The sequence below is a fragment of the Cicer arietinum genome, chromosome 5, assembly GCF_000331145.2.
Source record: "Cicer arietinum cultivar CDC Frontier isolate Library 1 chromosome 5, Cicar.CDCFrontier_v2.0, whole genome shotgun sequence".
Taxonomy (NCBI): domain Eukaryota; kingdom Viridiplantae; phylum Streptophyta; class Magnoliopsida; order Fabales; family Fabaceae; genus Cicer; species Cicer arietinum.
In genome coordinates this window covers 72,102,938-72,122,040 of record NC_021164.2, presented here as the reverse complement: position 1 = coordinate 72,122,040, position 19,103 = coordinate 72,102,938, and the positions used below count along the sequence as shown (strand labels likewise).

Here is a 19,103-nt window from a genome sequence, read left to right as displayed (position 1 = left end):
ACGAGACCAGTTGGATAATCAAAATGATCGATCCCCTTTGCGGTAACGATCACACTAATAAAGAAAATACATTTTACATTTATTCACCTTAACAACAAACAAAAGATCCAAACTCAGCTAAATATAAGTAATTAAAATGTTACCATGCAAGAAAGTAGGTAGGTAGCTACTAGCTAGTTACAAAGCTCACGGGCAATTCCAACCTTATTATTGACGGTATCAAACAAAACCCTCAAATTCTGTTGCTGAAAATTAGCGATGACATTCAACACAGAATTCACATTACTTGGTGCCGCAGCCATAGCAAGACAAGCCAACGACCCCGAACTGCTATGAATCAAACTATTCTCCATTGGCAGCGTCAAATTCAAATCCGTAAAACGCAACGTAATTGCCGGTGCCAATGTTTCATACGTCTTTACAAAACACGTGTCGAATGCTCCCAAGCTCGAAAACGGACCCGTCACTTGTTTCCTAAACTCATCCCTCACGGCATTATAAACCGGTTCCACAAAACGGGTTATCACCGTACCCGAGTCAATTATTGTTCCGGATCCAGTATTCGGGTCGAATGCAAGAAACTCGTATGGCAAAGGAACATGAACACGCCCCACGCTAATTCCAGTAAGATTAACATAATAAAGAGATGGACGGTGAGGATTGCGTAGAAGAGGTGTGGTCCGAATACTCTTGGGTTGACCCACGGGTCCTAGTTTAAGTGACCCGGAAAAGTAATAAGATTTAAAACTAGGTAGACAGTAAGAAAAAACACCAGAGTAAAGTGAACCGGATTGGGATAACAAAGATAATGGGCCACGGCCCAAGCCCAAAAGTCCTTGGGCTGGAATTGAAGAACCGGATATGGCGCTAATGCAACCGAAAGAGTAAGTGGGAATAACATCGGTGGATAATCTAAGCGAATCTTGAATGAGTGTAGCAGAGAAAGAAGAACCCGCGTAAGTTTGGTTGAAAGAACACGCGCCTGAGCCCGTAGCTGGGCATGAAAACCCACGGACCTGACCACATTGTGGAACGGAACAGTCCAATGGGCCGTAACTGGTGGAGGAATTTGGGGAAAAAGTGGTGGAAGAGCAGCCGATGCAACCGGAGCAAGGGGCAAAGGCCTCGTCGGTGCTTGTGTCAAGGACCATGAAGAAGAGTTGACCTGGTGTTCCGATTTTGACACGGACAACGTAGTTGCCAATGTTGAAGGCCTGGCCCGAAGCAATTGGGGCTGAGGAGATGGTTTTTTGGGCTAGTAATGTGGATAGGTAGTTCATTCGGGCTGGGTCTTTGGAAGCCATGTTGATGACTCTGTTTTCCCATGAGTCTGTTTTGGGTGGGTTGAAAGGTGAGCATTTTCCGTAGATGGGAATTACGTTGAGATCGGTGTCATCTGCTTGAGATGCACATGGATCAATGGCGTTGCTCTTGCTCCTGTAAATTACAGACCAAAGTATTAAGGCCGTAGCCAATTTAATGTTCATGGTTGATTTTGTTAGCGGGCAGAATGAAGATTAATGGGAGCTATTGTGCATGCATGGCAGGGCTTCAGACTCTTATATATACGCCAGACCATAACAAAGACTCCTTGTTAATTTACTTAAACATCCTTTCAATTGGAATTCATTATTTTAATACTAAAAAATATTGAAATAATAACTTAAATTTATATATGAAATACGACTCAATCAGTTTCTAGTTTTGTGGCAATGTTAAACATGAAATGGATTTGATTGTGTTTTATACTGATGTTATTATTGTGTAGTTTAAAACGTTTAATATTAAATTAATGGTCGAGGTAATATAATGTGTGAAGATGTAAATGTGATTTCCTGATTGTAGTCACAGGGAATCCAAATTTGTATTAGAGATGATATATTGGATGACTAAAATTATTATTTTTTATATTATAATTTTCTTTGTTATTTTAATATAAATTGGGTATCATAATCTTTGTAGACCACATGTACCACCAAAAAAAATTACAACACATTTCTTGAATTTGGACATCTAGACTTTAGTTAAGTTTACATTGGGGGCATTTTATATTACATAAAGTGTAATTATTATCAATTTCCCTGGTTATATAAATGTTCCGACGTCTCAAAAATATAAATAAAACTAAATTGATATATTTAATAAAAAACGATGAAGTAATAAGCTAGTATCTTCATGGAAATGGAAGGAAAGACAAGAAACAAAATAGACATAACTAGTTTTAAATACACATGCAGGCATATAGAACAGTGTGCATTAATGGATATATGTTAAAATAAAATAAATAAAAAAGACAGAAAGGAAAGAGGGCGTATAATATATCATTGGTGTGGTGAAAAATGACAAAGTTAATTTGGGACTTCACTGGTGCCATTGTCCCATTGAGAGTTACATGTAGCTGTTTGTGCATGTTGTTGAAATAATTGAACATTTTCTTTTTGAGTAAATGTGGTTTGAGAAGGTAGTATTGGATGGATAAGAATTGTAGTAGTTAGAAAAGTTAGATCGCTCGTGATCAATTGTGGTTTTGTATGGAGATATTTGCGGTGATTATAAATTGACAACGCTGGATATTTTGTCCGTAAATGAATGTTTTACACGAGATGCGGTCGGTCACGGGCATTCAAAGACTTTTAGCTAAATTCTCATACCTAGATGGAGATGGACCCTTCCCTTATAATTCCAGTTTTAATTTGCATGTCTAGCTATAGATAAGTATTACATTCAAATCATCAAAATATAAATATAGAATTCACTAACCCCACATATTATATCAAATCAAATAATTAATTAATCATTGATTTCCAAGTTGCTCAATCATTTTTTAGCTCTATATATTTTGTCTTCTATGGATCTATTTGCGTACAATGTGATGCATCCATTTCGTTGCCATTTTAACGGCGTGTTTTCATGCACCCGTGTTCAAACTGAAAAAGGCACATGTAGTTATACTAGTACAAAACTAACGGCTTAACGGCTACTATAATAAGTGTCTATTTGGGAATTAAATTTTGGATGAAATCTATAAAAAAAAATATTAAGTCTATATTTTAATATGTAGATGAAATTTTAAAAAATTGAAAAAATATCATAATAGACGGTATATATTATCACGTTAATTTTTTAAAATATCAAAATATAAATTTAATTCTTCAAAATTCTCTAAAAACTAACTCACAGTCACACACTCTAACTAAAGGAATCCGAAAAAAAATAAATTGATATTTATTTTCCATTCAAAATAGAGAAAAACAAACAAATGAATTCGAATGATTGACACTATTAGGTATTGCTTCAAAATTTATTGCGACTTTTTTTACAATAACAAACATTAATTGTACTATTTTATTAGTAGATAATCAACCATAATATTCTTATCACTTAAATATATCCTCTTCCAAACTACCAACATTAGCTATATGTTCTCAAATAAAAAAAAGTTCAACAAGAAAAGACCAATTCAATTATAGCATACACTATTTATTTTACAAAGTACTTAAAAGTGAATTAAATTAACTAATTAATTATAATTTTAAGTGTGTAAAAGACCAACCTAGTTATGCCCTATTTTAGTAACAGTTTTATATCTCTTCCACTTGGAGTCTTACACAACGTTTATATAGAACGCAGCTTCTGTCAACATACAACTTTTCTCCAAGTGTCCACCTCTCACTCTCATGCATGGTTTCTTCTCCAATGAATAGAACTTTGTTGAACTTCATTGATTAAATTGCAGATTAATTTTAAAAATTGGAATAATTTTAATATATACATATATATATATATATATAAATGGGGGAGAGTGGGATGGAGAAACCCAATCCCATTAAAGACGGAGATGGAGATCTAAAATTTAACTTAGACGATGAACAAAAGCAGTATAGATTTTTTTCATTAGTTTAAGACGTAATAAAAGTTTATCCGCATAAATTTTCAATATAATCTCCAAACTTGTTGAAAAATAACAAGCCTTTTAAAGTAAATTTTTTTATCATAATAATATATTCAGAGTGTTATCTTAAGCATCAGCACAAGAATAGATCAATTTTGATGGCATGCTACGCAAGTCTTAAACCTAATTACTAACCTGTTTAGAGGAACTACTAGTAACACCAGATCACAATATGCGAGTACTAATGAAGAAGCAATCAAAATTTGATAGGATAAAATAGTAAAAATGTTGTTTATGTGCATAGCCAGCGGCCACCAGACGTACTTTATATCTAACACCAATAAAATTTGGTCTTGTTCGGGGTGAATTTTTTATTGTCTGTTATAAAAAAATTTAAAACTAAAATTAGTTTGAGTTTTGAAATTTCAATTTTAGTTTTGAGTTATGAATTTCAACTCTTAATTGAGTTTTAATTTATAATAATTTTAGTAACAGTAGTAGTTGTGGAAAATAATTATCGCAAGTGCAACGGTCAAAAGTGATACTTAAAAAGTTGATAGTTGAAGGTGATGGTCGAAGTGGGACCAACATGAATGTAGTAGTGGATTGTAGTGAGATATGGTGGTTGGAGGTGAGTGGTCGATGGTGGTGGTAGAGATGAGTGGTCGGAGGTGTGTGGTAGGTGGTGATCGCAGTGGTGGTTGTCAGAGTTAGGGGTCGGTTGTCATGTCACTAGCCGAAAGTGGATAGTGATAATTGGGATGATTGAAGATGGTGGTCAAAGGTAGTGGTTAGTGATGGGAGATGGTAGTTGGAGGTCGGGGGTAGGATGTTGGGTTGGTGGTGGTTGTAGTTATAGATGGTGGTTAGTGTTAGTGGTTGGAGGTGGGTGATTAATGATGATGGTAGTGGTTCTGGTAGTGTTGGTGGTGGTTGGAGATAAGTAGTTGATGGCGATGTAGGTGGTCTTGGTGGCGGCAATGGTCGGAGGTGAAGGTGGCGGTAATTGGAAGTGATGATTGTTAGAGTGATGTTTATAATTAATAATAGTGACATGATAATTTGAAAACAAAAATAGAAATTATAAAATTTATTTCTTCAATTGAGTTTTTTTTTTTTTAAATTATTTTAAAATTAAGGAAAAAATCAAGTTCCATAAGTCTCATTTTATCGGAGCAAATTAAAAATTTATTTTCAAAAACAAAAACTAGACACTCGCAATGATCGCAACCACCTCAAACGGAATTCCAAGTCATTTTTAGTATACATTTCCAGGAAATCTTTCATCTACAAGCTACATATAGAATCCAAACTTCCACTTACATAGTCAATACTCTAAATTATGGTTTGGTAGAAAATGGGAGCACAATTCAGCCAAGGAGACAATTTGTTCATACACAGTTTCCAATTTAATTCTAGATGATCACAACGGGTGCATGTGCAGAAAGTAGTTTGTCCTTCATCCACTGATTTCATATGAAATTAACAAGATTTAGATACGTAAAATTGGAGTGCAAAGTAAATCAAGGTCTCATTCACATGCATCTACCACAAAAAATACAGTTTATCATAGTTCTGTTCTGTGACTTATATGTGGACATAAACAATTTCCTCTTAATAAGAATTGAACATGGATGATATACCCTCAACCCAATCACCTATTAGCCCAACCATAGAAAACATAATGATATAATCATATATTAGGCGAGGGAAATAACATGTTATGTTTAAACAGATCAATACAAAATAAGTAATGCAAAAGCCTACCTCAACAGAAATTGTGTAACTTATTTCCTTCCTTTTAACACCCGATGAAGACATTGTCATTAGTTCATTTAATCAACAATGTTAACAAACATGTAATCAAAGCACACATATTATTTTGAAGAAGGGCATTACCCTTAATGTTTTTTTTTTTCTTGCTCTGTTTGTTATGTATTGGTGTTTTTTTTTTTTGTCAACGTGATTCGATGTTTAATAAAAGAAGGAGACGAGTTTAGTGGGTTGTATTAAATGAGCTTTTTTAACCCAAAAAAAAGAAGAGGGATGTTATTAAGCCCTCATAAAATACGGTGATATCTCGGAATAGTGATTTCAGTCGTTAAAAAATTAAATAAAAATATTATTGGAAACGTGATATTGATAGTATTTTTTATATTTATGAGTAAAATTTGAAAATTCGATGAACAATCACCAACTAAAAAAGTGGACTGGCCTTTACAAATTTAACATGGGAAAGAAATAACACAAATTCACTATTATAATGTGTTTTGATGAGAGACTTAGTAATTTTAGGAAAATAAAATTTCAGTCGATTCAAATATTTCAGTTGAATTTCTTCAATTTATAATTTTTGTTGTTTGGATAAAAGAATTGTTATTTAAAACTGGACTATTGTTATAAATTTCAAAAAAAATTAGGCAAAAACTGACATTTTGTAAAGAACAATTTTGAAGGACCAATTTGCAAAATTTGAAAAAATTTAAGGACCAATTTGGAAAAGAAAAATAGAGACTAATATGCAAATTGAAATATACTAGGTTAAAATTGTAAACTTGCAAAAATTATATAGATCGTTTCATGATTTATTAAGTAAAGGGAGAATTTGAAATTCTTAGATTTTAAGTGGTATTTGAAATTCTCTAAATTTATATTTGATAAAAATATCTCGTGAAATTACTTTATTTTAAAATTTTTTCAAATTTATTATTCAAACAAAATAATTTGCTTGAAGGATTTGAATTCTTCTAAAAAATTACACCCTCATCAAATTTTCTCATTCAAACACACTTTTAGAAAAGTTAACCTTCTATTTCAACAATTATATTTTTACCCGACATTTTCTCAAACTACTCGCTATATCTCTTTTGTATATTTTCTAAAAAACAAAAAAAAAACAATTTTTAAAAATATTTTTCAGAATATTAAATTAAAAAAGAATTACTATTGTACCAGCAAAGTTGATTTAGGGAGGAAAAAAAACTAATGTACCAGCAAAGTTAATTTAAGTTTTCTATAACGTAAATGTGATTAAATAAATTAAGGGATAAAACTTTTTTTTATTCCCCAATTTGGTGAGTTAGATTTGATTTGAGTCTCATGTAATGAAAAGAAAACTTATTCGAGTCAAGTCATGGCAAAATAGGTTCCCATGCAATTTAATGTGAAATGCCACATAGACTTGTTAAAATTTAGGACACATCTAAGATTTTGTAAAATTTAGTAAGTGTTATGAATGTATTCATAAAGTATTTTTCTTTAAATAAAAAAATTAAAAGTATAAAAATATTATTAAAAAAAAATTCCAGCTACGACGACACCTTAATCATCAATAATCATTTACACACTTCCAAAAATATTAGTATTAATAAAGGAGAAGGAAAAAAAAAGAAACATACACCAAAACCATACATGAGAAATTATTTAAATCTATATATATTTATGAAGTATCAATCTATCTATTGCAGTGCAAAACTTATCTAGGAAGAGAAACTTATCAACACAATTAATATCTTCATGGTAAACACAAGTAACTAAAAAAGGAAATGCTCTTAGTGAGCTTTAAACAATTAAAAAAAGGAGGGAGCTTTAAAAATGAAGTCAAATGTTTTTAAGCTGTTAAGGAATAATATTAAAGGATTTAAGGATAAGGTCGACCAATTGGGAATCATACTCGACTAAACCATTATTTTTCAAGCTCGTTTTCCACATATGATGTCATCTTTCTGATTTCTATTTACATCTCCTATGTATCTTTTGCATTTAAATCTTGTACACAAATGCACAAATTTATATTTAATAAAGAGCGCCTTAATTGATAAAATAGTGCCAGTATTGTTTATGAACTACCTTAAGTCTTGTTCCTCAAACAAATTAAAACTTTTTAATATATAAAAACAAATACATTTATGCACAAAGAGTAATTTACTCGATATGCACAAAATATAGACATTAACTATGTATGAACTTTTGTAAAATATGTCATAGTTGCTTATTAAAATAGAATATTTCATCCTCGTGAATTGTAAATTAAAATAATCAAGTTATGTATATTATAAAAATATCGTTGAACACGTTCAATATACACAATCTCTATTTTTATATTTAAAAGTAGTTGAGTTTGTATATAGAAATTTTCCTTCCTGGTGACAGTTTTATAATTTTTTATACTTCATCATTTTAATTTATTAAGTATTAATATTAGTTTATGCTTTTATTTATTTCACATACCAATATGTATTTTGTTTTATATTTTTGCTTTGGAAATACTAAGATATTTTTTTGTCCTTTTGCTTTTATTTTTTAGAATTAAATAATTTTTAAGTTCCTGTAAATTTTCAAATTTTATTTTTACTGTCTATAAAAAAATATCAACATTCTAGTCTTTATGTTTTTATTCACTTTTAGTCTTTATGTTAATTTTTTTTATAAAAATGATACTTTTAATTTTTATAAAATTAAAATAAAGATTAAAAAATGAAAAAAATATTTTTTAGAGATTAAACTTAAAAAATCATAATTTTATAATGATTAAAAATATATTTAATCATATATTTTTATTTTAGTAATATCTTTCTTATTTGTCTCATTACCGGATATTGTTTTTAATCTTTCGTTTCTTTTTCACAATGAGATATTCACCCCTCTCTATTGATCTCTTTTATTCTTGTGATGTTTACATCACAGCGCATATATCCTCCCTATTTTGTAAGTGGTGAAAATTAATGATATTAATTGTGTGAATAGCTCTTTATTGTTAAATTTTTAAAACTATTATTATGTTTAACAATACTAAATAAATGAGTTTATAGCTTATAAACTCATGTTAATAACACTCATTTATGAGTTTACAACTTATAACATATTTTTTTATAAGTTAATTCAAGTAGGTTATGAGTAATATATTTTTTCATTTGTCTTATTACATATGTTTTTAATATTTCTTTCCTTTCAATTCTTTTTCACATATTATAGATAGGATTAAATAAATTTTTATTATTTTATTTTTAGTTTTTATATAAAATTCATCAATTTTTAGCCTCTGAAAAAAAAATTATTTTCATTATTGATTCCTAATTTTATATCGACTATTGTGTATCTTTTAAATTTTTTAATAATTTTTTATATTAATGTTTAAAACATGTTTATCAATTTCATACAAAGATTTATAATTTTTCAACAAATAATTAATTAAATAAGAATTTTTAAACTTATTATGCTTAAAAATTCATATTTAATATATAATTTCTTAAAAATTTCTAAGTTTTTGTAGAAAAATTATTACAATGTCCCAAGTATTATTAAAAAAAATTTAAAAATACATAATAGTTGATTTAAAATCATAAATCAAAAATAAAAACAAATTTTTTTAAAGAACTAATATTTGATAAATTTATTTATAAAAATAAAATAATGAAATTTTATAAAACTATAAACTTATTTAACATTTATATCTATGACACCCACACCTATCAACAATTCAACATACTATCTCTATTTGTCTCTTTTATCTTTTTGATGTCACATCACAAAACACATATAATTACTTCTAAATATTGTTTATAAACTATTTTTAGTAAATGTCATTTACGAGCTTATAATACTTTTTGATATATTAATTAAAGTAATTTACGAACTTATAGTTTATTATAATTTGTTTTTAATTTTGCCTTCATTATTATAAATAAAATCCTTGTTATCCTTATTATTAAATTGTTTGTTATGTGCTTGTGACTAACGTAAGATATGAAGTTTTTATCATCCCTAAGTGAACGGATGTGATCCACTGTTGTACATGATAGCCCACTCATGTTTACTAATTGCCTCGAAAAAGTTAAGTCATAATCGTTATCATGGTAGTACATGAGAAAATTTCTTATCTATAAAGTCAAGTATCCTTTCCCTATAATCAAAAGCCGCGTGGGTCTACGTCCTAGTATCGACCCACACGTAAAGAAGACAAATTTAACTTGTAAAATGGTTAACTTTATTAATTGCATCCCACAGAATCTATAGACAATTTACACCAAAAAACAGAGTGAAGGCACTGTATGGTGAGTGACCAGGGTCGAATGGGGACCCCACATCCACCGTCCTATTCCCGAATCGGAAACCATGAGAATATTTCCGTATTGGTGACGTTCCAAACGAGGTCCTACTTTCACGTGCCCTCACAGGCAACATTCCAAGTCACACTGCTCAGCTTTTTTCTCTCAATCACTGAACCGGACTCGAACCGGTTTTGATATTCGTGATCCGAGCCGAATATTTCAGACTACGAAGGAGGAATTAACATTTCACGCTTTCCAACAACCAAATTCCTTTCCCTCCACAATCAACCTCCCCTAACTTCCAATTTATATTTATACATTATTCATTAATTAATCCTACCTTCTTTTATTTATTTATTTACATATATACTTAAATTACCGCGCGAGGTTTCTCTCTCTAAAACGTTATTTTTGATCCCAACAACCGAAGAAAACAAGAAACTAACGCCTTGCGAGAATCAAACCACGAGACTTGCGTTTTCCTTCGTTTTTCAATTTTCAGTGGCATCTTCAGTTTACTTGCAAACGCCAACAACAACACGATACATTTTTAGCTCAACGGAATCGATTATTTTCCTTGTTAATCTCACCGTCACAGGCTTCCGTAACTACGTCACCGTCCAATCAACTAAGAGATTGAGTTTAGGCTTTTTTCAGGTTGCTCCGCTGTCGACGATTCCTTCCTGTGTGGCGGTGATGTAGCGATTTAAATCCTTTCGCCTACGCTGGATGTGTATAGGTGTAAGATAAATGCGTGTCACCGGGGATCTAGGGTTTTCGAGCCTGGTCCTTGTGGTGGTTTGTGTCGTGTTGCCAGTGATTGGCTTTGTAATTCGCCGGAAATGGAAGCTTGCGGTGGCTAGAAATGAAGAGATCAATAGGCTTTTGATTTTGGCAGCTGAGGAAACTGCTAGGGCAGAGACAGAGGCGTCCGGTGTGTACGGCACGGTGGTTCCCGCCACTTATAACTATCAATGCGCTCTCTGCTATTTTCCCGCCACTGCGCGCTGCGCTCAGTGCAAATCCGTTCGCTATTGGTGCGTTATAGCTGTTTTAATTTCAATTTGTTATAAATTGCGCTAAACCATTCGATTTTTTTTTTTTTTTTTGTGTAGCATGAATTGATTGGATTCTTTTTTTTTTTTCCCTTATGATTCTGCTGTGTAGTGCTTTTTTTTTAATTGTTGGGAATATTAATTTTGATGTTGTTGATTGAAGTGTATCTCTTATGGTTGCTACACTATAATATGTTAGATTTGTGTTTACTTATCATAAGCTACAAGGTAAAAATATTCATAATCTTTGGCTTGTTTTGGATCCTCTATAGGAGTTCTTCTATTTTTGAAGCCCATTCTTGAATATAAATTGAAGAGCATAGATGGGATTGTTGGCTGTTCCTTTCTCATGGTTATTGCCGGTAGCCTAGTAGAAATAGAAATCATACTGCTACTTTTGATAGAGGCGTGAGATTGTGGTTGATTGAAGATATTTAAGAATTGGAATAGGGAAAACATACGTTTCTAAATGGTTTTTCTTTTCTCATGATTTTGAGACAAGGTTTTATGAGTTGTGATCCCTTTTAGACACTATGTTGAATATTGAAAGGACCTGTGATGTTTAGTATTAATGGGTTGTCAATGCATTGTTTTTTTTTTAAAAAAACATATTTCTGTTAGAGTACTTTTGTAATAATAATGTCTGTTTCTCATTTGATTGGTTTCCTGATTTTCAGTTCTGCTCATTGCCAAACCGTTCATTGGCGTCAAGGTCACAAATTTGAATGCCATCCTCCGAGCAAAACTCATCAAAGTGATGGTGTAATAAGTGATATTCACAAGAGGGAAGTGGTGCAAGACTACACTGGTATTCGTGAGGAGAAATCTGAAAGCGGAGGGGCAGAGTGTAAAATACCCTCTGAAGATACCAGCTTTTCTCCTGAGGTTTCATTTGGAAAGGATGATAATATTATATCTGGGTCACTTGCAGAGGAAAAGTTAGCAGACTCGAATACCGAACTATCCAGTAACTCGTTTTCTAGATTTTCAGCTTCCACAACCTGTAGTGATTCATCTGATGATTCCTCTGTTTGTGAGAGTATCATCTCAAATGGGCATGGCAGATCTGAGGGACATATTTCTGTTGTTCCCAACCTTGACATTCCTGATAAAACCACCAGCGATAGCAGGATGGATTCAGCTGTATCTTCTTCACCAAAGTTTGCTAGTTTGCTTGATTCAATTGATGGTTCTTCTACAATTCATAAATTAAATAATAATGCACATGGTTCTAGTAAAGAAGAGAGGAGGCTTGCATCAAATGGTGCATCAGGCTCGAGCATGTTGAAAGGGGTGAAAATTGAGTCTTCTGGATTCTGGGATCAAGCTTTTGATTCTGGAGGGATTAAAGTTGAGACTAATAATGACATTTGTCCATCCCATTATGATGAATCCACCGGTGAAAAGACTGATTCTGGATTGTCATTTCGCTTTCATTTCAGCCCCATGCCTCCTTTGCATGTACGAGATACTGAGGCTAAGGAATCTTTGCCCGATGACACTCTTCAAAACTCTGTTGGGAAGAATAAGAAAAATCTAGGATCAACATCTTCTGAGTATGACAACATGGATTCTTTAAAGGCGAAAAACCTCTCATTCATCATCGACGATGGTTCCAATTTTATGAGCAATATTCCCAGTGGTTGTGAATCTAAAGACAGCTCTAAGCCACCTCTATATTCCTTTTCCTCCCGATCCCCCAATGTTGGTAAAGATCAATGTTCTGCTGATGCTATGAACATCAATAACTTGCAATCATCTGTCTCTGTGGCATCAAATCACGTCGTGGACAATCATGGCCATACCTTGAAGTCCACCGATATTAGATGTCAGCCATTTGAGCTTGCTGATTCTAAATTAGCTTCTACAACTGAAGGACATTCTCAGCACGGTACAGAACATAGGAATAATGGCATAGAAATTGGGACAGTCACTTCTTCTTATGTTGCTAGCTCTTCTGCAAATTCCAAAAGTGGCTTGAAAACATCTGTTTTAAAAGTCGTTGATCAGTTTAGAGGATCAAATTTGTCAAAGCACATTCCTTTAGCAGTTGGGAGTGATATTGCTGGAAAATACAATGACAAGGTTCTTCTAGAACAAATCTCTGTGCATTAATTTTTTGCCTAGAGGAACTGTTACATCACTCTTATAACTGCTGCAGGGTCTTTTTCCGTACGAATTATTTGTCAAGCTTTATAACTTCAACAAGGTGGAGTTGCAGCCATTCGGTCTTATAAATTGTGGAAACAGGTATAATTTGAAATTAATGATGAACATGTTAGGGGGTAATTGGATCATGTTTCTTTGTGGATTTATATTTTATAGGTTTACAATATAATAGGTTGTAAAAGATAATCTTTCATTGCCAATACCCAATAAGGATTTTTTTTGCTGTATTATAAAATGATTTATGCAAATGGTTGGGTTTTTAATTTTTTTTTCTGGAATCAATTGTTCTTTTACTGTTCTGTCTATTTTTCTGCTTTTCTAACTTGTTAACTTTTTTTGCAGTTGTTATGCTAATGCTGTACTTCAATGCCTAGCTTTTACACCACCCTTAACTTCTTATTTGCTTCAAGGTCTTCATTCTAAATCATGTATGTGTTAAATGGGAGTTTCCATCATTGAATCATCACATGCCATATTTCTTGAATTCTGTCTATTGTAACTTGTAACCATTTCCCTTTGGTAAATTTCAGGTGCAAATAAAAAATGGTGTTTCGTCTGTGAATTTGAAAGTTTGATTTTGAAGTCAAAGGATACAAAATCTCCACTATCTCCAATGGCCATACTCTCTCAACTGCAGAGTATTGGGAGTCATCTTGGTAATGGCAAAGAAGAAGATGCACATGAATTTCTAAGGTATTCTTTTATACCTTTTTAGCCTTGTAATACTGATACATGAAATTATGGTTTTATAATTCATTTGAAGCTAATCATGTGACATACTTGGCAGACATGCTATTGACACAATGCAATCTGTTTGCCTTATGGAAGCTGGGGAAAATGTATCGGGTTCGTTGGAAGAGGACACTACTTTAATGGGTCAAACATTTGGAGGCTACCTTCGATCAAAGGTAATTTTATATTTCTATCTGGTAAGATTAATACACAATTATCTGCCATGATTTCTTTATTCCCCAGTCACAGTGCAATACAGTGTGACTTGTTTTTGAAACAGATAATTTGATTGTCACGAGTCATTGTAATTAATCCATTTTAACATCTGTTGAATGGAAATAACAAGGATAGTGAACATTCACCTCATGTTTGGCAGATAAAATGCATGAAATGTGGTGGGAAGTCTGAGCGTCAAGAAAGGATGATGGATCTAACTGTTGAGATAGAAGGGGAGATATCAACACTGGCGGAGGCTCTTCGACGGTTTACAAGCACTGAGACTTTGGATGGAGAAAACAAGTACCACTGTGTCAGGTTGGTTGATGTTTGGGAGGCCTCTTGCCCTCTTCAAAGCTTTCAATCTTAACATGTGATAGAAATTTCTTAAAAATAAAATATGTAGAATAGTTACTTCCGAGGTAGATTTTTGTGATCCCTCCAAAACAGAAACAAACCAAGACCAGAAAATGAAGAAAAAGTCCTCCACTCATACTATGCCAGTTTCTTCACAACCTTCCCACATCTAACCGATTCTTCTTTTATCCTTTTCTGAGCTGCTTGTAATGTTCCCCCAGTCTTTCCCTTATTCCTTCTTTCACACACTTGCAGCCCACCATTCTACGCGCTAAATGTCTATTTCACATCTTACCTTATGATTTCATCATTATGATTAAGCGGTTAATACTTTAAAAAACACATTGGTGCATACAGTTCTGAAGTTGGACGAGATATTGGGGCTCTAGGATGACTTTCTTTTTCCCATTCTAGTAAAACATATGTGTAGTCTAGTCTCTTCTTGACTCAGGACAGTTAGGAGCTAAATTTAACAAATATATCCAGAATAATGAGGATAAGGGTGTTTGGCAAGTACCCGTTGAAAGTTTCAACAAATAATACTAGATTTTTGTTTATTTTTTACACCACTACAAATTGATTATGCAAAATTAATCCCGCTTTCTATTAAGAATTTCATGTAACTAAGGATAATGACTTTGCTAAATTGGCTCTTAAATTGCGAAGTAAGAGAAATGGAATAGTTTGTGCATGTCCTTCCTTCGTTGAGCCTGTACAAATCCCTTTTCTTAAGATCTATTTTATCACGAGGGAACTGTTTATAGTGATGTTCAGTTAAATTGGAAGTTGAAACTTAATGGCTGTTCATACTTCATAGAAGCATCACATGATGCTACTACTATCACAAGTTTACACCCACAAAATATGGAATTATACTTTTTGCCATTGATGATTGACCTGGTTAACAATCTCTCAAATCAATTATGCAAAGTTGTGTCTTATTGTGACCCCAGTTTTCCACAAATTTTGGTTCTAACAGCCAATTGAATTACATGTTATTGTTTCTGCTGCTGCTCTCTCTCTCTGCCTTTGGAGTGTATTTATTCGTCTCTGGCAAGTTATTTGAATTTTGGATCTCTAAGATGTAAGAATATTATTTTGAGTACTAGAACTCAAATTACTTTTCATATTATTAATCACTATTTCCATTTTAAGATGTAAATCGTACGAGAAGGCCAAGAAGAAGCTGACAGTTTCAGAGGCACCCAATATTCTCACAGTTGCATTAAAGAGATTTCAGGTATTTCACATGTTAAATTTAAAGACAAGATGTTATTATCTGCATTTTCTGCAGACTGTATATGCAGAGTTTATCTCATTTGTTGAACATATGTTGCAGTCTGGAAAATTTGGGAAGCTCAACAAGCCTATTCAATTTCCAGAAATACTTGACCTGGCGCCTTTCATGAGTGGAACGAGTGATAAGACACCCATATACAGATTGTATGGAGTGGTTGTTCATTTGGATATTATGAATGCTTCTTTTTCGGGTCACTATGTGTGTTACTTGAAGAATATCCAAAACAAGTGGTTCAAGGTTGACGACAGCGTGGTAAGTCCCTTTGTTTCTATTTGTTCGCACATCTTGAGAGCAGTCTTCCGGTGCTTCTCTTGATTAATGTTTTTTTTTACTTAGTAGTCCATGGTACTTGTAAGTTCAAAAACCAAATGCATAACCAAAATTTGTTGTCACTGTTATGAATATGAACAAATAGTTCGAGCTACATGTACTGTTTTAGGAGTGGGTTTTTCACAGGGTTTATTCAGTCTGATTTATCTTAATAACAATAGTGTTGTCCTTGGCTTAAGCTTCTTCTGTATGTATGTGTTGCAGGTGACAGCTGTTGAATTAGAGAGAGTCTTGACAAAAGGAGCATATATGCTTTTTTATGCAAGGTAATCCAGCTGCTTTTGTATGTTGTGTGTAAGGGGTGGTTAATATGTGAAAAAAGTACACCAAGATTCAGCTGTTAAGGGCTGACTTTTGGCTCAATTTGATTTAACCGGCTAATAACAAATATAAATCAGACTGCATAATAAGAAATAATCAGACCAAAATCATAATTAGGTTCATGTGCTGGCTGGTTGAACCACTGATTTTTGAAAGATTTGGCGGTGGCTTTAATCAAGGTTCCTTTTAATTATATTGTCATTTGTTAGCTTCTCTGACCAGTTGAATCATCTTGTAGGTGCTCTCCAAGGGCCCCAAAATTAATTAGGAACAGGATACTATCCCCTGATTCAAAAAGCAAGGTCAATGGAAAGTCTCTTACAACGAAACCAAGATTTATGTCGTCAAATTCTGGTGCAGCTGAATCCATCAGTAGTTCAATATCTCCAGATGGATCACCCACCTTGGAGTCTTTCTATTCAAAGTTTCACCACCTGAAAAGGATTTTAGAAGAAGACTCGTCAAGCGACAGTTCATCCCTTTTCAGCAGCAATTCTGATGAAGGTTCTTGCAGTACTGATAGCACCCGTGATTCAACCAGCACAGATGACTTCTCCGATTATATTTTTGGTGATTCAGGGCATGGATGGAGTAACGCGTGGAGGAATTCCGATTCTGACACATCCTCATCCTCCTCATCTCCCTTGAATTGTAGACATTCGCCCCTATCCGAAATGGACAAGTACGATTCAGTTTCTCCAGACCCCACAGGTTCAAATGCGAAGGCAGATAGTCCTTTATTCAGTAACAAACGGGGGGATGTTGAGCGGAGGGGTGGCGGTATTTCTTATTTGCATTCTGACTCAATTTTACAGCATAGAAAATTAGACAGTAGTAGCATTAGCAGCAATAGTAATAGTAGGGACGCTGACTCGTTTCTGAAACTAGGATCTAACCATTTTAATGATATGAACTCTGGTATATCATGTAGAAAGTCAAGGAAAAGAACTGATTGAAAATTTTATCTTTAGGGAGCCCCCTGATGAAGTAAATAATGAGGGATGTTAGCTACACCATTTTGCCAATGACTTAAACTAAATGTAGATACATTGTAAATCGCCGTAAGTATATTTTTATAATAAAATCATCTTTTATGAATTATTGCATTGTTCTCTTTTCATTATTTTGATTTAAGAACTTTATACATATTTACCTTACTATGAAGTGTGAATAAAATTTGTATTATGCATTTGGTTTGCACTATAATGTGTTTAGCATCAGCAAAATTGTTTGGGAATTGGGATTGCTTGAATTCAGTATTTAGCGAGCTATAAATGGCCATGTTACTAGCAAAACTACATATGCATTGGCATAAAAACCAAAACAAGAAACATGGGAAGCATTCATCTTCAACCCCGTAAAAAAAACAATCAAACACTGGAGCAATCATAAACAGAAGCAGTAATACTATTTATACATACCAAAAAGCTAGTGAATTTGGATAAAACTTATTTATCTTTTCTTATAATAATAATACTCTTAACTATTTGTCATTATATTCTACATATTTCCCTCTTTACAGTAAATAATTAACAAACGAATGAAGTAATTACCAAACGAATGAGTAGTTTTTGCGGTAACATAAAATCAATTGAAATTCATTGAAAATAGCATATGTATACACATACACAATAAATAGGCTTTTTGATGCAAACATGTTTAAATATGAATGGATCTATAGATCAAATTTTTCGTAAATATATTTAAATATAATTAAATTACTTATATTTACTTTTCTTTAACCAAATTTAATTTATTTAAAAATCAATTTCATGTCAGTGTGAAACTAAAGACACTTTAGTATGACACGTGAAGAGTGAGTAAAAGAAAACAAATGCCCTCTCTTTGGTTTAGCGGTGGGCGTGCATTACTTTTGTCCTGTTTTTCTTGTAATAGAAAATTAAAAGACAAAAGGCCTAATTCATCATAATTAAATAAGAAAAATAATATACTTAGATTCTTATACAAGCAAAAGACATGCATGTCTTCAGCACAAAAAGAAAAAACAAGAAAAGCAAAAACATGCATGCAATCAATATCTTTGAATTCTTTATCTTAATGAATGTATTTTTAGTTTTTTTTTTTTTTAAAATCAAGCTGCAAAAATACGACTTCTCAACAATTAGGAAAAAAATTAATCCTTTGGAGAAGTGCGGCCAGTTACCATACTTTTTTGGAAAGTTCGACGCTAAATTTTTCCATGCAACAATACTTTGCAAAAGTCCAGATTAACGTCGCAGTTACAAATCACTCGAAAATTTGGATATATACGGTTCAGTTTCAATCAATTTCAAGATAAAAAAAAATCATTCAATCTAAAGATTAAAATAACATGCAACTTGATTTGGATCGTCTCCTTGAATTTTTTTGATATAATCTAGTCTAAATTAAATGCAGTTTTGATATATTTATATCAATTTTTTTACTCAATATATTTATATTATGTTAAATAATATATTACAAGCCAAATAGTATTTCATAATATGAAATAATAGTAAAAAAGTTACATTAAACTACTAGTAAAATATTCAAAAAATACACTACTAATAAAAAGTGTGATGATACATTGGAGTTTGTTTTTTTTTTAAAAGGATATTTAAAAAATTATTTTTAGACTCATTTATTGATACATGTGGAAAAATCTTATATGATAAATATTTTTCTTTTAAATAAATTTTATT

At 32.4% G+C, this 19,103-nt stretch overlaps 2 protein-coding genes and 1 long non-coding RNA gene across 4 annotated transcripts; 1 reads left to right on the top strand and 2 right to left on the bottom strand.

Moving 5' to 3' along the window:
* Positions 1-15: 15 nt before the first annotated feature.
* LOC101507305 (aspartyl protease AED3) lies at positions 16-1,572 on the bottom strand. The gene has a single exon (XM_004501573.4). It carries the CDS (start codon positions 1,485-1,487, stop codon positions 174-176), a length of 1,314 nt encoding a protein of 437 aa, XP_004501630.1. The 5' UTR covers positions 1,488-1,572; the 3' UTR covers positions 16-173.
* Positions 1,573-5,043: 3,471 nt separating this feature from the next.
* Positions 5,044-5,896, bottom strand: LOC113786745 (uncharacterized). The gene is made up of 2 exons (XR_003473052.2): positions 5,660-5,896; positions 5,044-5,358 (listed from the first exon to the last, which is right to left on the bottom strand). It is a non-coding gene; the product is annotated as an uncharacterized lncRNA (long non-coding RNA).
* A 4,279-nt stretch (positions 5,897-10,175) lies between these two features.
* On the top strand, positions 10,176-17,523 carry LOC101507612 (ubiquitin carboxyl-terminal hydrolase 16). Of its 2 annotated transcripts, none has more exons than XM_073368259.1 (11): positions 10,176-10,979; positions 11,675-13,082; positions 13,159-13,247; positions 13,509-13,576; positions 13,697-13,859; positions 13,954-14,074; positions 14,275-14,432; positions 15,627-15,711; positions 15,811-16,023; positions 16,306-16,367; positions 16,661-17,523. In XM_073368259.1, exons 1-11 carry the CDS (start codon positions 10,693-10,695, stop codon positions 17,376-17,378), a joined length of 3,372 nt encoding a protein of 1,123 aa, XP_073224360.1. In that variant the 5' UTR covers positions 10,176-10,692; the 3' UTR covers positions 17,379-17,523. The 2 variants fall into 2 exon arrangements, with proteins under 2 accessions (XP_073224360.1, XP_004501631.1); XM_004501574.4 differs by having other exon boundaries at positions 13,509-13,594.
* Positions 17,524-19,103: the final 1,580 nt, after the last annotated feature.